This window comes from Phallusia mammillata, chromosome 2, assembly GCF_965637545.1.
Source record: "Phallusia mammillata chromosome 2, kaPhaMamm4.hap1.1, whole genome shotgun sequence".
NCBI classification, from domain to species: domain Eukaryota; kingdom Metazoa; phylum Chordata; class Ascidiacea; order Phlebobranchia; family Ascidiidae; genus Phallusia; species Phallusia mammillata.
This window is the reverse complement of record NC_137253.1, coordinates 10,424,208-10,446,756: the sequence shown is the minus strand read 5'-3', so window position 1 is coordinate 10,446,756 and position 22,549 is coordinate 10,424,208. Positions and strand designations below refer to the sequence as shown.

Sequence of the window (22,549 nt, the reverse complement as noted above, 5' to 3'; positions counted from 1 at the left end):
AATACAAATTTTGTTTACACTGGTGCTCAGTGTTGCACTTCTCTCATTTTTACAAATGTGTTGTTTATCTTTTCCTGGCTGAGTGAAGCAAAATTCGTTTGTTGCATTTGAGTTAAAGTGTTCTTTAAAACGATTGCCATGAACGTTTGCCTTGTCTCATGTTGGCGAAGCTCGCATTTCTGTATTTTATCCCTAGTCATTTCGTTATTATTTGGAAGAACAAAATGCGTTGAACTAACGTTCGAGCTAGAGGACAATTCAAAGCAGTGTTTTTTCGAGGATTTGAGCAAAGGCACCAAAGCTACTTTAGAATATCAGGTTTGTTTTTTGTAATATATGGTTAACTTTTCACCTGCAATAGTGTTTTATTATATTGGGTCTAAAGAGTTAGCTGAAGGCGTTTAAATCATTGCACATTGTGTGTGGTTTTTTAATGTTAAATTTAAACACACAATATGTGTCACCACTTTTGTCACACTATTGCACCCTTAAAATTAACAAAGAAAAAACTTGGCATTTAAGCTTTTTTTTCCAACTTGTCTTTTGCTGTATATATTTGTTTTGGTTTTTAGGTCATCAGTGGAGGAAGATATGATGTTGATTGTTATGTGGAGGACCAAGATGGATTAAAATTATATCAGGAAAAAAGGAAACAGTATGATTCTCATGAGTGGGAAGCAACCAAGAATACAACTTATCAGGTTAATTTTTGACATGGCTTCAGATTTTGGTTTTCAAGTTGAGCATATGCAACATGTTTTTTTGTTTCTGTTTTTTTTTTTGTTACATATCATTAGATATGCTACAAGTTTATAGTTTTTTTTGTGTGTTTTGTTGTTACTTTTGTAATGTTGTTTTTTTAAAATATGTTTTTTCCCCATTAGATATGCTTCAGTAATGAATTTTCCACAATTACACACAAAGTTGTGTATTTTGACTTCTCAGTTGGTTCAGAAAAGCCAATAGTTGATAGCATGGACAGAGCAACAGCATTAAGCCTGGTAAGAATCCCTTGACTAGTTGCATGTATCGGAACATAATAGCCATTTTGTTTTCACCTGTAGATGGAAACAGCTTGTGCAAATATCCACGAAGCTTCCAACAAAGTTGTGAACTTTCAAACACACTTCCGTTTGCGTGAGTCATTGTCAAGGACATTTGCAGAGCGCTTAGGAAACCGTGTTCAGGTTGGTGTTTACCATAATTATCTCAACTAATCTCACAGGTGTCCACTTGTCATAAATTATTTCTGAGTCTAATGTTTTCATGTGTAATATTGATGATAGGTGTCCTTTGTATTTCATGCAAAATGCATCTAAAGCAAAAATGTACATATTTTTTCCTGGGTGATATGAAGCATGTTCTGTGGTGGGATTTAAAAGTTTTTTCAGCGGGTTCTATCACAAAAGTTATAGTTTTTCAGCCGGTTCTGTTACAAAAAGTCGATTGACAATAACCAGTAATGCAAACCAGTTCGCCAATCTCATAAAAATTCGTGAGACGGTTCTATAGAACTGGTGCAAACCGGCTGAATCCCACCACTGAGCATGTTCAGTAAGTGTAGTATTTTTATTTAACTTTATTTGAGTTGAGTTCATTTCGCCTGGTGAAAAAAACATAATGACACAATAGCACTAAAACAATCTCCAAGCTAAATAGCTACACAACCTTAAACCATTATGCAGCACGAAACAATGAAGGAACATTTGGTGGATAAAAGCTGAACGCACTGCAGCTACACCATAGTATGTCTTCATGCATATATGACTGGGGCTCATTATCTTTTACAGCTTTGGTCACTAATCCAACTTGGAATTATGGTGATAGTGATGGTTGGACAAGTGATGATACTTAGAAGTTTCTTTGCAAACAAAATGAATGTGGGCCGAAGAACGAACACATAAGACATCATCAGACTATATGTGTTTTATCTTGGGGTTACCAGATTTTTTTAATGAAGTTTTAGGAAATATTTAGTTCAACAACTGTGGTGAGACTTTTGCAAACATCTTGACATTGTTGCTGTTTATATGGTCTGGTATTTATTTATGTTATCAATGCTCTGCCCATCTAAAATTTGTTGACCATATACACTAAATGAATTTATCCTGTCAAAAATAACATTTCGGATTTTAAAACAAGAATTCCTATGTGATATAGCTTTTTGAGCCATTGACAGACATAAAAAATGTCTTCATCACATCAAAGCAGTGGCTTAACTTTTATAAATTTGTTATCCTTTCACTAAACTGCTGAATTTGCTTTGTCTACCATGTTTTTTGATAAACCAAAGGTATGAATCACTGCTTAAAAGTAGCTTTATGGTTGGTTACATGCTCATGCAGACAAGAATCTATTGAGCTAAGTAGAAAATCCACCTGCTCACATAACTTACCCCTTCTAAATCGCTAAAACATAGCATATTTGCCTGCATTATACATTGAGTGTTTAGGTGGGATTATTGTGCAATGTGTTGTTCAGCAAGGTAACTGTTTGCAAACAGGACAGATTTTGCCTTTGTGTTCACACACATTCAAAGTTGTTGTCCAGGAACGTTTCATTTTAGATTACACATTTGACTCCACAACTGTAAATTGATCTTTGTAAGATTTCAATGCATGTAAGGTTTGTCTGTCATTTGCCTGCGAAACATGCCCTATTTATGGGAATTGCAATGGTTAATTTAATCATTTTTTACCTATGTTTGGGAACAAAACATTTGAAGCAACATGTTACTTCTGAAATTATTTACGAAAAAAAATTGTCTAGCACTTTATTAAGTTATGTATAGATTTGCTATTCTTTGCTAAAGTTCGGTACATCAAATGTTTGACAATTGAAGCAGCATGTATACAACCTGAAGTTCATAAGTGTGAAGCATTTTGACACAGCACAATATTTATTAGATAATATGTTGGATATGGGAATCATGGTGTTAGTTACATAGTTAGAAATCAAATTGTAGCCACAACTTCTAAGCAGCCCTTGAGCACCATCTAGTGGCTTTTAAAACAGTCGATTTTCTTTGTTTGAAGCGTGACGTATTACTTTTGTGACGTGTTTTTGTCGTGTCTGATGTCTTACGTTACTTGTTCGTATTTAGAGATCTGTTTGGCCCAAAATTGAAAATCCTAACAACTATGAGGGTGTTGTGGGATATAAAATATACATTGTCTGGTCTTTTGGAATAAATTGTCTGTTGTGCCTGTTGGATTTCTTAGGCGTTTGGAGATCAATTTGAAACAGTATCCATGTAGTAGCGTTAGAACAGTGATTATTAAATTCTAGTGATGAGACGATACCAGGTTTTGAAGCGAGTACCGATACAGAGTACGATTAAAAAGTAATCTCCATAGGATAGCGAAAAAAAAAAATACGTAACCTAGGGGAACTTTTTCCCAAATTTGTACTGTCTGAAGCATATATTGGCAAAAAGTTTTCCGTATTCTTATAGTGTAAGCCGGCCTTCGGTATGGAATGTTGGTATCGAAAACTGAGACAAAATATTTTGATACCGAGTACGAGTATTGATACCACTGAAATCGTTCGATACCGAATACCCGTCCCATCACTATTAAATTCGGTTTCATAACGCCTTAAGGTACATTAGGGGTTGATTTAAGTCGAAAATCTTTTTAGTTTAAAAACTGAAAACAATAAGACTGAGTGATGTTTATTTACTGGTTTACTCTTAGTTTTCGTGTATTTGTGAAAACAATCATTAGCCTAATAGTCGAAAGTCAAGTATAAATAAATAAAACGCGATTTACAGTTTGCCCACTTGTATTAACGTACGGTACGCAGTTGGTTCTGCATATTTTAGTTTCAAAGGCAAAACATTGTAAAGAAAGAAAAGTTTATTACAAATTTCGGAAGTTAGGAACAAACTGAAAAAATGCGATTGGCTTTTAACTAAATTGTATAGGCACTTAGTTGGCCCCATTCAAAGTGGAATTGAAACACGTTATAGCGACTTGGGCTCATGGCTCCACAACAATTAGAACAATTAGCCTACTTGCCTGAAGTAAAGATGGGTGGCAGCTGCCAAATAGCCGCGCTAACACAAGCATACTTAGATATGGAATTCGACAACCTGTCTCATGGGACGATATGTTGAACGCCTTCTCGGCAAACAAATATAGGTAAACAGTACAGTTTGGCCTTTCCGAACCGATACTGTATGCTGTCAGATGGGCGTGGTGAGCTGCTCGGCGTCAACCGCTTAGCTACAGTACAAACACTTGTTGTGAAACAAGCCGTTAGTAGTTGGTACACATTTGGATGTGGGTTTTACTGATACAGGGTTGAATGCTTTCAGTTGATATGAGTTTACTGTTTACGAAAATGTTTTTGCGTTTATGAGCTAGCACTATAAGTTTTATTTTTATGTCGATAAAAGTTGTTTTTTTGTGCTTTTTTCAAACGTTAAGTGCATGGTATTAAATTTGGGCAGATTTAAGGCCTATTCGTAGAGTTGTAACATTATTATGACGAGGTATAATCAAGACAAATTTGTTGTCTGAGTCTTGTTTTATGCAGCTAAATATAAAGTTCGATACGGCTACGTTTGCTACAGTCATAAAATTGTGGATATTTTGTATTTTTTGTTTGAAGCTTAATTCTGGTTTTCATGAAGGTAACACAGAACTAAGAGTGAACTATGGAGTCAGGCCCAAAGTACGCGATTTCTAAAGAAGGATTAATAAAACTGGTTGTGTTGTTGTTTGCTTGTACAACCTTTGCCCTTCTGGCGGACAGTGGAGCTTATGAGAGTCCACCGGAGAAAACATGGGCTTTTGCAGCATTTATTATCTGCTTTAGTATCTCCTTTCTATTCTACTTCTTTCATGTAATAGGTAACACTAACAGAATATTGATTGTTTTTTAACAATATTTCTCAGCGGTTTGTTGGGAAATACACAGAATTGTTTGCAACAATTGTTTTCAACTTAATTCGACGAAATAAACGTTTGCTACGGTTGTATTACTATGGTAGATTTATCTATTAGTTTTAACATTTATTATTTGTGTTAAATTATTGTAAGGGTTTTTGCGTTATAAAAACATACTGTCTGTATTTAAACAAAACATGGCTTGGTATTTGTGTGGCATACAGTTTAATGGCAAACCGTTTCTACTTTCCAATTAAACATACATCCTATCGTTTTCCAACTGCCGCAGTTGGATAATAATTTCCTGTATATGGCTGAATTTAATATATTTGTTACTGTTAACGCCTAATACAGTTGTTGTAGTTCATGGTTCGCGAACCCGTTTGGAGTTGCTTCTTGCTTGCCGTATTTACCTACACCTAGATGTTACACGGACCAGACATCTTGGCAAATAAGGATGTTATTTATATTTTATTTGCTTTTAAGTTATTAATTCGCTGTTAAAATCAAATCCCGATAGCTTTTTAACTACGTAAATTGACAACAGTTATTTTATGTTACATTTGTAACTTATATTATTAGCACAACTCTAACTTTTAAAACATTTTGAAATTGGGTTAAGATTTCAAGGTACTGCAAAGTTGTTTGGTCCGGGCGGCCGCCAGCCTGCCAACCCAGTTACAGCTTAAAGCAAAATAACGCACACCTCGTAAGGAATTACCAATAAAATGCTTTTAAACCAGGAAAACGTACAATTTTACATTGATTTTACCAGTTACCCAGTTTATCCTCGCCAATTCGGCGTAAAAAATGTTGTGTCCAAATTTTAAAATTTTGTCGTTGTGTATTTATTTGATTTCTTTCATAAGGTTTATCGAGTCGTATGAACTGCGGTGGATCTTGCACGTATGTTGGATTCGAATTTCTCTGGTCCTGGTTGAGCACGATTCATTTCTTTGCGGCATCAATCGCCTTTGCTCTCAACATCAACTGCAATGTGTGCGATAACTGGTAAGGACAATGAGCAGTGGCAGAAACACGATGCGATAGCAAAAATGATTATAAACTTAACGTTACCTAGTTTTGATAATACGAATCGACCCGGCTCAAATGCGTCGAAATTTCCCCCAAAATGTACCCTTTAAGTAAATACAGCCTGTAATAGTTAAGTCTATGTTTAATCTAACTTACTTTTAACTTTGTTTAACGGCAACTTTGTTTAGCCTATGTTTGATACCGTGTTTCATTTGCTCTAAAATGAAAAAGTTGCAAAACTATGACATACCGTAATCAACACAATTTGATGATGAACGAATTAGGCACCTTTTGACGAAATTCCAAAGCGTTTACGTGTGCAAAAGGAATTATAGGTCCTGACTTGTAAAGCATATGGGCTCTACTTATAGCAAAATACATGTCGTAAGTTCGTAACTAAGTAAATAGCGGGATTCCATATAAGTGGCACTGTTAGCAGGTGATTAATGTAAAGTAAACATGGGCGTTGTTTTAAGAATGGCATCCTAAAACGAGAGTGTTTGAGTTTCATACTTTCTAGGAAGTAAAAACAGAAATTTCACAACACAAAGTAGCCTATGTGCAGTAACAACGATACAACGTAACCTGTGAGGCCTGTTATCAATAAAACAACCCAATTTACGAATATATTTTAATGCTAAAAATCTGCTTGCAATTAATTGCACTTGTACTGATTGACATGCTTAATAATTACGTATGTATTAGTGTAACTTGTTTTTACGAGTATTTAATTGATTTAAATTAAAAGCAAATCAACATAGATAATTGTAGACAAGTTGTTTACCGATGTTAGATATTTATCACGTATAATTCGACACAGCGAGTTGCAGTAGCATACAGTACAACTATTTAACCGACAACTTTCTGTTACAGCAAATGGTGCAACGAACAAGTTGCCAGTGTAACACTTGCTTTCGTCACAGTCATCTTATACGGAGTGGAATCGTACTTTCTACGAACCTACGCCCCAGCCAACGTTGGTACGACATCTTGCTGCTTGTTTGAAACTAAAACTGGCTGTGTGATTAAAGATTTTTTTATTCTAAGACAGATTAAGATCATTTTTTGCTTTTTTTACTCGGTTTAAATTCTGGTTTAGAATCACGAACATGTTTTGAACTTATTTTGGGGGGCTTTCGATAAGGCATTTTCCAAACAAGAACACTCACGACAAAGAACACTTTTACTTTTGTTGGATGGGATATTTTTTGTGTTTTTCATGGGTTTTGAACCCAGGGCGTCCAGTGTTTTGAATGTGTCGAAATTTAAGGCGCCCCGAACCATTCGGCCATGTTTCGACCCTGCTGATATTTCTTGTTTTGGCAGGTTATATAGCGACACTACGCGGATGGTTAAAAACTGCAATTCTGGTGTTTGGTGGCGCTGCGTTTAGCCTTCTTGTGGATTCGGGATATTCGTGGTGTCGTGGAGGGTAAGAGTAACGTATGATTACAAGTAAAAACATGCAAACTTAAAATGAGAAAGAAGACTTGGTTTACTGTATAACTGAAGAGCAAAACTAGCGTTCTATCATTATTTTGCGGAGTTTTTGTTTTTTGAAACAGATGTTATGATGGTACAACTTACGCATTGGCAGCTTACTGCATTGGATGGAGTGTAACCGTACTTATATTCTTTGCAATGATGTTCGCTCCCAAAGGGAAGTAAGTCAAAATCCATGATGTGTTTCACAATCTTATTTTACCAAGAAAATATTCAACCTTATCCGTGCTTGTGTATTCTATAGGTTGGATTCAAAAGGATTTTCGATGTTTCATTTCGTCTGGTCAGTTTTATGTGTTTTACTCTTCATCACGGCTTCCTCCTGTTTTGCCGCTTACATGCAATGCTCCAACTTCGACTATCCAACGTGCAGGAAGCGCCTTTGCGGCGTTATAGCCGGCTTCATAGCTGCTGTGTTGTACATTGTTGACGCAGTACTCAATAAGCCGGACAAGTAGATTGGAGTTTAATCATTATTTGACTTTATAATAAAACTGTACTCAGTTATACCTACACATTGGTCATACGTTTTTTTTTTGCTGGGCTACGGTGTTTTGACTTTATCTTTGTACAACTAAATTACCTTGGTTGCTTTGCTACTTTTGTAATTACATTTGGACAATTTTTATTTGATGTTTACCTTTGTAAAAACCACATTTCAAGAAATTCGTTGTGTAGGATAAATTTATGATACGTCGCGTGTATGGTTTTCCCTATCACATTTCCCATTTTAAATTCCTAACTTGTCGGTATTTGTGCAGAAACGACCTATTAGAATTGTAAGTCGGGCAGACTTTTCGGCTCCGGTTCGAGCTTTTGGGTAACACACATAATTAAGTCACAACCATGCTGCATCGTATGTTCACTTTTTTGTACGAATATGCTTGCGGACAGACTGTGTATAGAGTTGTTGCATACGGCCGTACATCCAGTAGCTCTTTATGTAGTTTAATTTGTCTAAAAAGTTTGTTAGAAATCGATACCTTCAAACGTGGCCTAATTTGCCTTACAATTGCACCCACTTACCATGAAAATATGAAACTGTGAAATTCAGGAACTTATTTAAAAACCTAGAGTCATTAAGTAACGACGTGTGTACAACCATTTATACGCAATGTAAAACATACAAGAATTAAACGCCTGTTTACAAAGAAGCGCTAGTATTCAGCAAGCCTTCAGATTGTTATGACTGGTTCGTTGCGCATTATTGATCCTGAAAGACAAAACGATTTCCGACAACAACAAAATATTCAATTAATGAAATTCTCACAGGTTTACGATTTTATAATTGATTGATTTACCCATGGCAACTTCACACCCGAAAGCTAATGTTCAACTGAAGACTTTGATTAGAACTTAACTTCTTAGGATGGTTACCAGGTGATAATATTGCCTCTGAGAATGTTTTGTCCAACGCAGTTAATATAACGTTGTTTCAGTTGCGACATTGGGTAGACTTTAGAGGTCACATGAGCCCTAAAACAGAAGACAGCTACACCACTGGTTAAAAAAGTATTTGCAGAACTCAAAACCATTGGTGTTTTAGACCTAGAGTATCATTTGGTTTATCCAGATGCTGCGAAAAACCATATATTACAAAAAATGTTGCGACAAAATTAAAGTTACTGTACTTTACTGTAACGCAAGTCAAATATTTGTTCTGACAGAATTCAGCCATAGTGTATTTGGGAGTTTGCGAAACAGATAGTTTGTTTTGGAGTCTCCTTTAGAAACCAGTTACCAACTTGTCCGATCATGGAAAGTGCCACTAGTAACGCAGCAATGAGACTAGCAAGAGTCTTTACTGTCAATCCTGGCTCTAGCCCAGCTGTAAAAGCTAACGGAGAATCTGCAAACATAGGACAAAACTCATCGACAGAACAAAGAAAAACTGGAACCCGCCCAAACACCAAACCAGCAGCAATGGACGGTAAGCAGGGTCAAAACCAGAACCATTTAATGATGTAAGGTAGAACTTTAACTTTTTTTACCTTATAGCCCACTTTTCCGTTTCTTTGTTTATGCGAGAAACACTAGGCCTAAAATGTTTTTAAGCGGGCATTAAATAGGGGCTCATCCCGTAGGTACCAGGTCCAAACCTACAAAACACAAAATCCGAATCATGCCCGAAACTAGGTAAAAATTTCGGCTAGAAAGATGCCAAGGGTGAATTCACCCTAACTTGAGTTAGGCCAGGATCAAACTCTTTTTTCAAATTCTGGCCCAAAACGTAACCTAATATTCCGTATATGACCACAAGGTATTTCACTGAAAATCATATTAGCCTATCACCATAGGTAAAACAGTTTTTGTGGCCTTTTGCAGTAGCCTGCCAATTTTTTCTTTGTCTTTTCACACAAACCATGTGCGGTCCTTTCATTGTTACAGTATTACGGTAAACAAGCTAAAAATCGAATTAAAAACCGGATCGGTACAAATCAGAAGATACTCAACCACATAAGACCTCGGGTTAAGATACATTTAAATAATTTAGGCCATTTAACACGCAGAACTAGCCTAAAATGCGAATTTTGGGGTACTTAACACAAGAAGGTTGACGAAGTTCTTAACAGAGGCCCACAAAAAAATCTGTCATTACTTTGAACCTAAAGTCCTTTTGTTGTAATAAGAAAGTCTAAGGTGATCATAAGACTTGGTGAAACAATTTGACGTATACAAAAAAAGTTGTCGCAATACACGTGACGTCATTTACCCCAAGCGACGCGTAGATGCTGGTTGACGTGGTTGAGACTTTGTGTCGAAATGACGTGTTGCGAAACAAATTTTGTCCGAATATGGAAGTAGTTGCTACCAACCGTCATTCCGATTAATAACCACTAGGTGATTAACTTACATGATAGTACAACCCATGAGTTGACCCTAAAAATCCCCTTTGCCATTGTTGTACAAAAAACTTGCATGTCTACATTTGACTTAGGCTACATGTCAATGCTTTGTCTGCACAGACTTATACAGTAGGTCAAATTTATGTAAGGTGAAATTGTTTTGTGGTGTGATTTAGAGGGAGAATATAACTATGTTTTTGTCCAAATAACTTTCCCCAATCATAATATTTCCAACAAGATACAGACAAGCCAAAACATTCGTAAAAAATGTAAGATTAGTCGAAACGTTATGTGGTTTACAAACTTCAAAATCTGTTCAGAAACCTTTACTGTATTCCTAGGTGTAATGTATGGATAAATTTCAATTGCTTTCCGCAATACTGAAACGTGCAACATATCACGTCAACGGATAAAAATAAGTCTTTTGCGAATTGCAATCGAAACATAACAACACACCCCGTATCGATTGGTTACGTATCTAGCAGCCGGAAGCAACCTGCAATTCAGCATGGACAATATCGTACGTCAGATCCGGGATGACATCATCAGTCGATGCACCAAGATTCGAGAACGTGTGAGCGCGATGCGACCCGATGAGAGACACGGTAGGGAATATCACGATACCGAGTGACTTAAAACCTTTCTCCTAACATTTGATACAGAATTCTGTGACTTACATGGCAATTGGTAAAGCGTATTGACCAATAGGATCCAAAGATCGGTTGTTGAGGATAAAACTGACGCCAAACTCGAAATCAGAACCAGTTGGTCCCAAGCGGGTGTTTTTCTTCTTGTATCGCACCCAAACATTTTCGATGTGAAATATGTTTCGTGTAAGGCGAATAAGAAAAAAATGTGTTTTTGTTCTTTAGTGCGTATCTTAAAAATAACCCCACACTTCAAAAGTAGTTTAAACAAAAGCAAAACTACTGGACAGACCTTAGTGCAGAGTTGTAAACCGGGTCGAAATCGAAGGCCCGAACCCGAAAGTACAACCCCGAAACCCAGTCAGAACACGATTTCTCTAAACAAAGACCGAACTGGACCCAAAGTTGAAAGCCGAGTGCAAAGTCAGAGCCAAATCAAGGCCGTTTTTTAAACTAAAGCCCTAACCCTACATGATGTTGTGAAATACGCTACTGTTGAAACAACGACATTTGGAATTAGTGCAATATGGTGTATTTACTACATCTTTTTATCAAACATTTTTTACATACATATATTGTTGTTAATTTCAAGAAGTTTGAACGTTATATATATACGTTTTGTATTTAGTATCATAGGTAAACAAATCTGTTGTAAAGTTATGGCAAAAATCAAAATAAACCGTTGCCATACTCAAAAAACACATTTCTCCTTTTAAATGCAATTTTATTTACACGGCACAAACGTATGCATTTTCGTGGGCAACCTAACACAATAAGAATATAAAATGCGATTAAAGGAAATGTTGTCGGGTAAATCGATTCGCTTGACGGAAAGTAAATGACCGATTTTTAATTTTATCTGCACGGTCGTTGAATAATAATAGTACGGATTTTTCAAGCAACTATGTTTCAAACATTCCATCTTGGTTATGGAAGCGAAGTTATAATAGGTGGATACATCATGCAGGGTTGCATTTCACAAACATGCAACATATGTAGTTTGATTGTTTTTTTTTTCGGGTCGTTTTTGAATGGGGGCTATACTTTCGGCCCTAATTCACACTCAGTTAACATGTTTACTTGACTTTCATATATCCACACTCTTTGGTGGCCTGTCGATCAAATTGGTTTATTCGATAATTTTTCACGTCTAACTATAACTTCAAATAAATTTTCGGCTTTGGGCTTATAAACCAAATTTACCTGTGACTTTTACTCATAGTAATATTTCTACTTTCTTAGCAACTGGCATCATTCCTGGTGAATACAGAGCGGATTTGGAAAAGCGACTCGCCGATTTGATGATTGTTGGTGAACGATCAGGTCTCAGTCGCCACAAGTTGTGTGTATATGAGCTGGAATGTCATTTCCACATTAAGATTGCCATGATCCACTTAGAGGGGCCCACCGATTCACTCGGTAAGCCAGTATTGAACGACTGACAATTTTTCTTAAGCTATGTTCTAACCGCTAAATACGCCTTTTTAATCAATTTTATGATATGTTTAGTGTGGTAATTTGCGTCAAGTAAACAGCTATAGGTGCTATATACTTGCCCGCGTTTTGGACATGGAAAAAATGTATCTCTCTTTAAACAATGCAGTGTACTTTCCTGCATTTTGTGGCTTTTTAATGACTGTGAGCTTGTTTTTGCGACATTAAAGTGAACCTAATGGTGACTATATATTGTGCAAAACAATGCTTTAAACATTGCTCTTTTATGCAGACAAAGCCGTGCAGTTGTACAGAATGGGCCAGTACGCCGAAGCTTTGCCAATGCTTGAACAACAACTTGAGAAGACCAACTGTTACATGCATGAGCTTATCGCCGGCTCCATGTTCAACCTCGGTCGTATAGACGGTGCTGGGTTCCACTACCAGCAAGCCATCCGCAATATGGTGTCCCGACCAGTCCAAGACCGCACCATCAAAACCGACAAACAACAAACCAATCTACTGGCTACGGCGAGAAACGCCAAAGCCAAGGCTGGAGAAAGTTTAAAGAATAAGAATTACGAAGACGCAATGCGATTTTACGAGATGTCCAATGATTTGTATTCAGCCATTGAAGACAGAAGAGACGGCATCGAAGGGATGATTCTGTGCATTGGAGGCACTGGCGATGTTATCCAGTCACTGAGTAAGATTAATAGGGTGGAGGGAGGCTCAGCTGAAACTAAGCAGTCACTGCAGACGATGCTGCGTATGTACGACAGGTTAGGAAATCTTGCTCACTGTTCCCTTTTACAGTTGTGAATAAAAAACGCATAATATAGATGTCCCGGGAAGTTGTAGTTTAGATTACACAATTGACTGTATTTTTTTACACTTACCTAACCCTAATACCCTGAATGTGACTTAAAGCTTAAGAAAAATTGTCAGCAACCTAAAATTCATTTTCCCCCTTTTACAACAACTGGCGTTAAACTCCAATACATTTTGACTTCCTTTAAAAAAAACATCCACTAAAAACGACATCAACACAAAAGAGGTAACTTTCTAATCACAACCATGCAAAAAAACCTAAAATTAAAAAAAAAACATTGAAAAGTACAAAGCGTTTTTTTCTATATTCCAAACAGGTTTTCGGACATTGTGATCCAAAGCGGACTTGACACAAGCTTCCAGAGTCAATGCCATGGCATCTGCCTCAATATTATGGGAGTTGCGTTTGAATCAAGCGGCAGGTTCAGTGCAGCAATCAACCGCTACAAAGAGTCACAGGAGGCATACAGCAAGCTCTCCGACGACAAACAGCGTGTACTGCGCATGCGCGAGTGCGTCATCAAGGCTCGTCATGTGCTCCGTGAGCTCATAAAGATGTTGGGAGGAGCGAATTCCGAAGGGGAACTTCCAACACCGGTAACTGATTGTAGGATTTAAACCGGAACTTTACATGTGCCTTTTTCTAAAAAAGTATATGTATATATATATCAAGACACGTTTGATTTTCTGGTTTATTTAACTCCATAAGCATCAGTATTTTTTTCGATTAAAGTAATTTTAAATGACACCACTTCAAAGAAAGGGCTAACGCATTCCAAGAAGTAATTTAATCAACGTGCCTTCATTTTCATCCCGCTATCGACCAACGGTTTGTCGTGATCGCGTTCTTTCCCATCAGTTTCTGATAAGTTAATTAGTCTCGTTGTCCTAATGCAGATCGATTTCCACAGAATACACTAATTCTAATTTTAATCAAAAATGCTATTTCGGGAAAAGCTGGACCTTAAGGGTATTATTGTTTTGATTTTCGGATGGATTTAGGTGGAACTACAAATGATAAGCACTCGAGTATTTTAGTAAACGCTTTCTTCTGACTTACAGGTTTCCATTCAGGGTTAAACTAACCCATAAATGCTAAATTTATTTATTTCATGCGTAAAGTAAGAAAACAGGGTAAATTTTAAACGAGAAAAGATTAAGAACGTCTATTTTTGATTTCACCACCAAACACGCAAATTTCCCCCCATTTGAAGCCAAGCATACGGTTTGGACATAAGTCTGCAAGTTTTCTCCAATGAAAAGTAAACAATGAAAAAAGTATGTTGCCTTTTTGGTCCCAGCAATATGTTATCACAAATGGACAATACCTAACTAAAAAACGCTTTCAAACGCACAATTTAATATCTCCTTCCATCACTTACAACAAATATGGCCATAGTTTTACCTTGTGTGGTATAACATGTAAATTAGGTGCTGAAGCGGTGATCCAATTTCCGTTCATGTCCAGGAAGTTTGCAGATCAGCTTGTAAATACATGTTTATGAAACGCAAATGTGGATGCCTCCCTTGCTTGTGGTCAAGATACATAAAAAGCTGTTTTCAACACTTAACCCTATTTGTAATTATACCAAGGTCCAACAAGCGATGTCGAACATTCTTCAAATGCACGATGGCTTTATGGCGGAGAGCGACCACGCAAAAGTCGACCCAACTTACAAAGCTGAAAATCAGGCGGAGTGCTTCAATAGCATTGGAATCGGCCACTACGAACTGCGCCAGTTTGATCAGGCTGAAGCACTGCTAAAACGAGGAATTGAAGTTATGAAAGATGCATTTGGTTCATCTTGCAGGTAATTGGTATTTATAGTTTCCTGAAAATACGCTAATTGTAAAACTCAAAAGATAGGTGTAATTGTAGGCATACACAGACCAACTATACCACTGTTATAACAATAACAAGCATTTAAACTTTTCCCAAAATCAAACAACAAAAAAACAAGGGTGATTTTGGACTTCGAAATTTTATAATTTTGAGGTGTAATTATTAATATTTCCGCTCACACATGTTTAAAAAAGCAGTTTAAAGAGATATTTTTAGGCATCGTTAACACACATTTCCTAAAACCGGTTCTACTTTCTACTAAAACAAGCATCAGTTGGCTGGTTGGACGCGACGTTCATTTGCATTAATTGCTAAAACGTTCTGTGAGAACAAGCTAAATCTGTTGGCCAAGCGTCGTGAAGTGACGACTATACTGCAAGAAGTACCCTTGTATTCAATTGTTGTCTTGCAGGCATATCACCCTTGCCCAGTTGCTCTATAACTTGGGTCTTCTGTACCAAGATGTCGGTCAGCTTGTAAAGGCCAGAGGTTGCTTTGAAGACGCCCGGGCTCTTTACAATCGCCTTGAAGATATGGACACGCGTGCTGAGGGCATGCGCAAAACGCAGAACGCCCTTGAGGACATTGACTGATGTCGTGTGAATTAATGCTGTGAATGCATTATCTTTAATGTGTCGCGTTTTGTGTTAAATTTAAACACGCTAGTAACATAATTGGGAAGCGAGCGTCATGTCCTTGCATGGATCAATTTACATTAGGCCTTTGCATATAAATTTATAAACACAAGATGGTTTGACGGACCCTTCATTGTTTATCCTTAGCATGGGTGTAGAAAATGTTAACATATATTTTTACAAATCTGTTTTTAGTAGTGCCGCGATCCAGTTTGTGCCGATGTAACATAAACTTTTTAACAAAGTATGCATGGGTATATTGTGTGTACCATGTAAACTCTCTGGACCGTTACCCGAATTCTGAAAATTCACACAGTTCTTGATAAAAACACATAGTGTTTTGTTATGGCGCTTCGAGGAAACTGGTAATTAGTTTATTGGCAGCGCATGAACGGTCAATTCCAGTTATCGATGTACAGACAATACACCACCACGAAGCGGGACGCCCCTTAAAGCCCGTTCCGAGTTATAACCAACCAACAATGCTTGTACCAGCGTTTATTTTGAGCCATTTCGTTAACTTGCTCATCGTCTGTGCCAAGAGAAGAGAACACAACAATGCACAGTTCTTTATTATAAGCCTTATAATACGGTGCAGCTGTAGCGCGTTCAGTCTTTATCTACCAATTGTGCCCTTCACTTTTTTGCGCTTCATAACGTTGATGATTTGTTTTAGTGGCATTGTGTCGCTATGTTTTCTTTCACCAAGCGAAAAAACTCAATTCAACTCAACTCAAAGACTCATAGCATACCTAGTTTGGCTAGCATTAACCCAGAGGTCATTAACTCCATTTGGTCTAGTTTACCAGTAATCCACAAACAATTGAAAAAAAATTAGTTTGCTGTTAGCACCTTTGTGGATAATTGTTGCCAGAGTGTATGCGTGTGATAGTAATATGGACCAAATTAGTTAAACTAAGCTTCATCTGAAGGATTTGCAAAATTATACTTTGTTTTATTTACCCCAAAATCATGTCAAAATATTCCCTCAATTTTACCTCGGTTCAAAATCGGGTCCAACCAATATTGAATTATGCATAGCCTTAATAGGATTTCATCAAGCCAAAAGATGTTACCTAGAAATTCGTTGCTGGAAAATAAATTATTTGGCAAAAAGCGGCCAGCATCTGTTTCTATTTTTAAGGAACCCTTTAGTCAAACCGAACATAAACTTGCTTTCGATTGTTAGTAAACACTCCTTAAAATAGACACATAGTCAATAAAATTAACATGTAGGCTAACATTTATTCATGTTATTATATTTATTCATGTTATTATACCAAACTTAACATTTAAAACAAGTATACCACATTGCAACAGTTCGTGCATTGATATCTCACATCTTTCGTGCATTGTGTACTCGCAATAATGGCAAAAGGTTTAACCAAGAACCAAAAATGGAATTTGACTCACATTAACGTGCAGTGCACGAGAACAAGAACTGCCAACAGATTTATCAACAGCATTGTGATTTGCTGCTGTTTGGGTCAGACTCCTGTGTTGAATGTGAGCTCGTGACGTTCTTGCAACTGCATTGAGCAGTTCAAATTGCGAACGCCCTTTCAGCCTCGGCCAAACAACCCGACGACATACGTCATCGACTTGCGTCGTTGCCATAACAATCCGAGTTCGATTGCCCACGAGACTGATTAATTGATTCTAGAAGATTGTGCCATGTCGAAATATCGAACCCGTCTTGGTTTGGGGGCCCCGCGTCGCCTCGAATAGGGTTGCACCGCATTACAACAATAAGAAATCGATTTTCGTCTTTGTTTGCCAGGTATTTTTGGATTTCTGCTGATCACTTGAAGGTGTGAGCTATTTCTGCATCGGCCCAAAAGCCATTGAAAAAATATATTTAACTGTTATTGTTGCAGTATAGAACTTGACCAATCGAGAGCATATACGTAACCATAACTGAAGTCGCAAAACACAATTTCCCTTTCTAGTCGTTTGAATAATATTGCAATCGAATTTATTGTAATCATTTCCTAAATTATCGCTTGCACTTGCCAAGTCAAATGGAACAAACGACAATTAGGCTACCATAGGCAATTCACAATAACTGGGCTCAAACCAAAGTGATTTAAGGAAAAAGCTGATTTAGTCCATTTAAACATAACGACACGTTTTCCCTAACAACAACTTTGTAAATACCAACATGCTCTATTATGTTTTCAACAATTTTCAAATGGTGACCAAATAGAATGACTACGAAGGCCTCCAGATCTAAATATACCAAGTAAATATAGCTGTACTTTAGCCCAGCCATTCAAAACGCTGCCTGTCAAATTTGGTTGCCATTGACGAGAGATCTGGCGCCCACGCAGGTAGAGAGAGTGTGGTGGGTTCGCAAGCCACAAAAACAGGAAGAAAACAAGTCCGAAAAGGCGAACATTTCAGCAAATGACGTAATTATTCGCGAATTGCTTGATGCTAATTTTGAATGCGTCGCGACGATACTTGATGATCGACAGATCGACTAGTAGTACTTCGACTGGCGGGTTCGGTAGTTTGTCGGCGACTCTTAAAGGTTGCAAGGCCAGTGTTCGTGTTGTTCGTGAGCTTTGAGGTGAACAGCAAGGACAAAAAAGCACGTTCAGAGGCTAGCTACAGGTCTCAAAGGGTTATGTGCAACTCTTGCGCTTAACATCCCAAAAACAGCGACTTGCGCCTAAACCACATTAAGGTGATTTCCTTTTACAAAATCGAAAAATGTGGATTGATGCAGTGTGTTATTCCCACAATGCCATGATTTGTAAAGTTGCTGATATTTTGGCACTCAGCCAGTTTGTCTGCAACCTGCTGCCGTGCTTTGAACAATTTTATGTGCACAGAGTTTGCTGGCAGTTCGTGGCATTAACCGTTTCTATTTTTAAGCCTCAAATTATCTTGCGCAAGCTGATGTGCACGACAAATGACACGGGCCGATGCTGAATTTTGGATCCGATCGATGTTTCGACAAAAACCTTTCACGCGGTATTGTCACGACGGAAAATCGCCGACCTGTTTGGAAGGCCTGACACATTAGGCCCAAACTTGCAAATTTGAAAGTCGTTTTTTCGAGCGTTATTTGGCATTGAAAAACCATCAGCGTATTCGCAATCATAATGGCCACAAAATCCAAAATTGTTTGAAATTCCCAACTACTCTTAATTACTTAAGTTTATGAGTTGTTTGAAAACTGTGGTATTCACTTTTCTTTTAGCTTCAATGTTTAAAAAAATAAAAATAAATTTAAAACTGCAAAACGCATGTTTCTTATGTACTTTCAAGGTAGAAAAATTGAACAATCTTCGCCCACCATGAAATAAAGTTTTCCACTTTAAAGTTTGCTTTTTAACGAAATGATCATTAGCTATGGCATTTTAGCTTTGGTTTAATGTAAACTTTTTGAACTTGGCATCTTGAAGCTGTCGTTTGCACTGTTAATATTTCTGCGCCGGGCTGACGTCTTTGCCTTAGTTTTCTCGTAGGAATAACATACAATATCCGAGATTTTAGGCAAGAGCCTCACGCGTTATATAGATAACTTTGTTAGTACTAGGCGCTGAGAAAAGCATGAAAAATGCGGCTACATTCCCATGGGATGTATACAGCGGGCGCCATATGTTGATAACTGATGGTGTGGGACGACTGAAGCGTCCCATACAGTTTGAAATAGGCCACGCAAGGATTCCACCTCCACACGCGCCCTGTCAGTAAAGGTAGAACTGCAAGGGTGGCGTGTCGATTCTTGGACGTCAGTTTTTGACAAGGAAGTCTTAGTCTACGTAAGAACGCATCATCAGCAAAATGCAAATGATATACAAACGATAGGAGAAGGTAGAAGTGGCGTCAATTGCAAAGAATAGAAAAGCTGATGTTAGATTAATCATGTATGCCCAATATAAGTCGATAACTGTATGTATGTCGCTCTAAATAACTGAACCAAATATCAAATAAAGTTTGGGTATGTATACATTGGAAAAAGTTCATAGTTGAGCGTGGTTGTATGTGCTAGCCCGATTATCATAAGCCTTGCGTCAGCTATTGGGGTTTTCTACGATTGCAATTGACCATCGCAGTTCGTTCTATTGCGCCCAGGGGATCTGTGAGGTCACAAACGCCGAGATTGCAGCAGCCAGCATAATATTCCATGAAACAATATATCGATCTTTCGGTAGAGCAGGGAAAGATAATAACAACACAACTCGAAATATGAACCCGAATAACGTCACAGCGCAAGGTCAGGGGGCTGAGTAGCTTCGATTTTTGTGATTGTTTTGCTGTGGATCGATTCTGGGAAAACGCCACCGTACCACCAGGTTTGAAGCTTTTGTGTTCGTTGAGCTTTTTAAGGTGAATTCGGGCTGCAACATATGTTCTCTGACCTGCAGTCTCCTTACATTTGAAGAAAAAGGCGAATATTACATGTTCGTAGTTTGAAGCATGGTGTGCCCAGCCCAGCAAGTGTAACACAGCACAAGTTGCTTAAACAAATTTTCAGTTGTATGTATTTTAAAGTTATGCGTGTTTTCGCTAACTTGTTGGATTGTTTTTGTGTTAAATTGTACAAAGCTAGTGTGAGTATAAGTTAAAGGTTCTGTTTTTGATCACAAATAGGAAGTATTTATTTAACAGAACTTGTTGTCAAAGTTGCTCCTTGCAGAGCACAATGTGGACGTCAATAGTTTCAAAATGGCGGTGCGAATGTATGCGCTTCCGCGGATCGGCCTTTGAATCATGTGACCTACCTTGCCTCTTACCCTACAACCCTAACCCAAGGCGTTGGAGTGTGTTTGTGGCTTCAAAATTCATCTGGAAGTGTTGAAATTGGTCACAGGCCAAGCCATGGCGGCGCAAGGCAAACCCAAATCCCTTCTCACGAGTTACATGTCCCTTGAATCACTGCCCAATCACAGGTCAATAGGGAATGTGTATATGCTGAGCTGCAGAGCGTATGAAATATGTGACCTCAAACCAACGATGGGAATTTGCCCCGAAATAGTTCCTTGCGCATATTACGCATGCAAATCCGCTCAACTGATCTATGCAAGTGTTTGCGAATTCGCAAAACTTTATGAGGAATTTGCAACTGCTTTTAGTCTTAAACTATCAAACAGGACAAATTCTTGTTCATATTACTGCGTAATGTAACTACTATGTACAGATTATTTCGTTTTTTTCGAGCCATTATTGCTCATTTAAACTCGGCGATTTTCAAACTTAACGTGGCCTAATATGTTAAATGTATTATCGTGTAAATTTGATAGATAAGGGTAAAAGGAAAGTTGGCACAAACATATGAAGTTAACACCGCAAAGCTTATTTCAATGTAAATATAGGTAATGGCTAAGCTTACTTCACTTTTTCGATGTTGCCTTTGAACGCCGTAATGTGATCAGTGGTGGAAGTCGCCTGCAAAATAGACATCAAACGCCAAAATCAATTGGGCGCTAATGAATGCGGGGTCATACTGACCGCTGAGGAGCACGATGCGGTTTTGTCTGGCAGCCAAACAGCCCTCACATTAAATGCCAAGGACAAAACGTCGCTGCTAGCAGACTGCTGTGCAACTTGTAGGCGCGGAAATAATCAAGCACCCACTGTACAATGGTTATTCGCCTATGGAAGGGCAATTGAGACGCCGCTGTTTCGCTTGCAACCATATTTGATATTGCACGCACAATAACGCGTACATTGATAGCAAAGGCCGGCGTTTGAATTCCCTGTTGCATGAAAGTTTCTCACGGGTAGTGGCAGCTCTCTCTCTCGTCTCCATGTCCCGGTTTCCTTAGCTCTGCTGTTGGTGAGTTGTTGTAGCGCAACCGCTGTCCTTGACTGGCGCCTTGTAGTCGAATCGCGACCCCAATATTGCCCAGCATCGCTTCAGCGTCTTTGGTCGCTTCCCATCCACTGATCGACGTGTATAGGTCCAAGTCTAAACATCCCCGCTTTAAAAAAACCCAGAACAGCTGGCCACTGCAGGTGTGAGTTATACAAGGAAAATTGCTACATTGGGTATGTTTACAAGAAAGGGAAAGCAGTGGTGTTAAATCGATATCACAGACGGCTTTTGTAGTGGTGGGCTGGTAGCTGCAGAGTCGAAAACACAGTGTGTGGCAAAATAGCATTTACGCGTGACATATTATGCATATTTCATTGAGTGTTCCGTGGGTGGTGTCCGTTCGGCTTTTTTTAACTGTAAACCGGTGGGATGCGCAATACCAACAAAACTAGACGCAAACAGTGACCAGTTAGCTCAAAAATAGTTGAGATTAAGCTGTTTTTGGACGGTTGATTTATTTTGGGTTTAGGGGCTCGTTTTTGAGTTTTGGCAGTTACATTTGGCAAAATTGCAAGCACTTGCACATTTATTTCGCTCCGAATGGCTGCTTTTTAAGTGAAGATCAAGTAGCTGAATCGGAGGAAAGGCGTTTCTGATCATAAACTGCCAACACAGCAGTATAGTAATGTCCGTTAATCGACTTAACGTAGTGTCATATATTCGCGAAACTAATCCGATATCGTGTAGAAAAGGGGACATCCTAATCCCCTTTTACAAGTACGGGGCCGCAGTCGTCCAACAGTTGTGCTCTAAAGGCGAGAAGAGAAGCCCTTGATAACTGCAAACGCCGGCAGTTTTGTATTGCTGGTCTCTGAGAGCGTGGCAAGCAGGCCATTGTGGTGAAGCAGGAAGTCTGATACCGGGCGCCTTTTTCACAGCGTTTGTCTCGCGCAAAGACTGAAAACTATACTCGGAAGAATAATACGCAGTGTTGCTGGTCGCTGCCTGACAGGCTGTTGGGCCGTTCGGTTAAGCAGCTGAAAGCGATAGCAAATCTGTTTATGGTTAGGTTAAAACTTTAGAATGTTATGACTTCAAACTGTTTTTCGCAGT

General features: G+C 38.3%; 3 protein-coding genes across 3 annotated transcripts; all 3 read left to right on the top strand.

Annotated features, from left to right (window-relative positions):
• Positions 1-56: 56 nt before the first annotated feature.
• LOC145213494 (transmembrane emp24 domain-containing protein 7-like) lies at positions 57-3,213 on the top strand. The gene is made up of 5 exons (XM_080081790.1): positions 57-318; positions 573-701; positions 885-1,001; positions 1,065-1,187; positions 1,791-3,213. Exons 1-5 carry the CDS (start codon positions 139-141, stop codon positions 1,902-1,904), a joined length of 663 nt encoding a protein of 220 aa, XP_079937916.1. The 5' UTR covers positions 57-138; the 3' UTR covers positions 1,905-3,213.
• Positions 3,214-3,280: 67 nt separating this feature from the next.
• LOC145213492 (myeloid-associated differentiation marker-like protein 2) lies at positions 3,281-8,058 on the top strand. The gene is made up of 6 exons (XM_080081787.1): positions 3,281-4,856; positions 5,762-5,903; positions 6,801-6,907; positions 7,254-7,359; positions 7,493-7,591; positions 7,675-8,058. The coding sequence occupies exons 1-6, from the start codon at positions 4,661-4,663 to the stop codon at positions 7,886-7,888; spliced, it is 864 nt and encodes a 287-aa protein (XP_079937913.1). The 5' UTR covers positions 3,281-4,660; the 3' UTR covers positions 7,889-8,058.
• Positions 8,059-9,185: 1,127 nt separating this feature from the next.
• On the top strand, positions 9,186-16,405 carry LOC145212955 (uncharacterized). The gene is made up of 7 exons (XM_080081202.1): positions 9,186-9,360; positions 10,759-10,881; positions 12,166-12,342; positions 12,650-13,139; positions 13,506-13,785; positions 14,782-14,999; positions 15,444-16,405. The coding sequence occupies exons 1-7, from the start codon at positions 9,186-9,188 to the stop codon at positions 15,622-15,624; spliced, it is 1,644 nt and encodes a 547-aa protein (XP_079937328.1). The 3' UTR covers positions 15,625-16,405.
• The last annotated feature ends 6,144 nt before the right edge of the window (positions 16,406-22,549 follow it).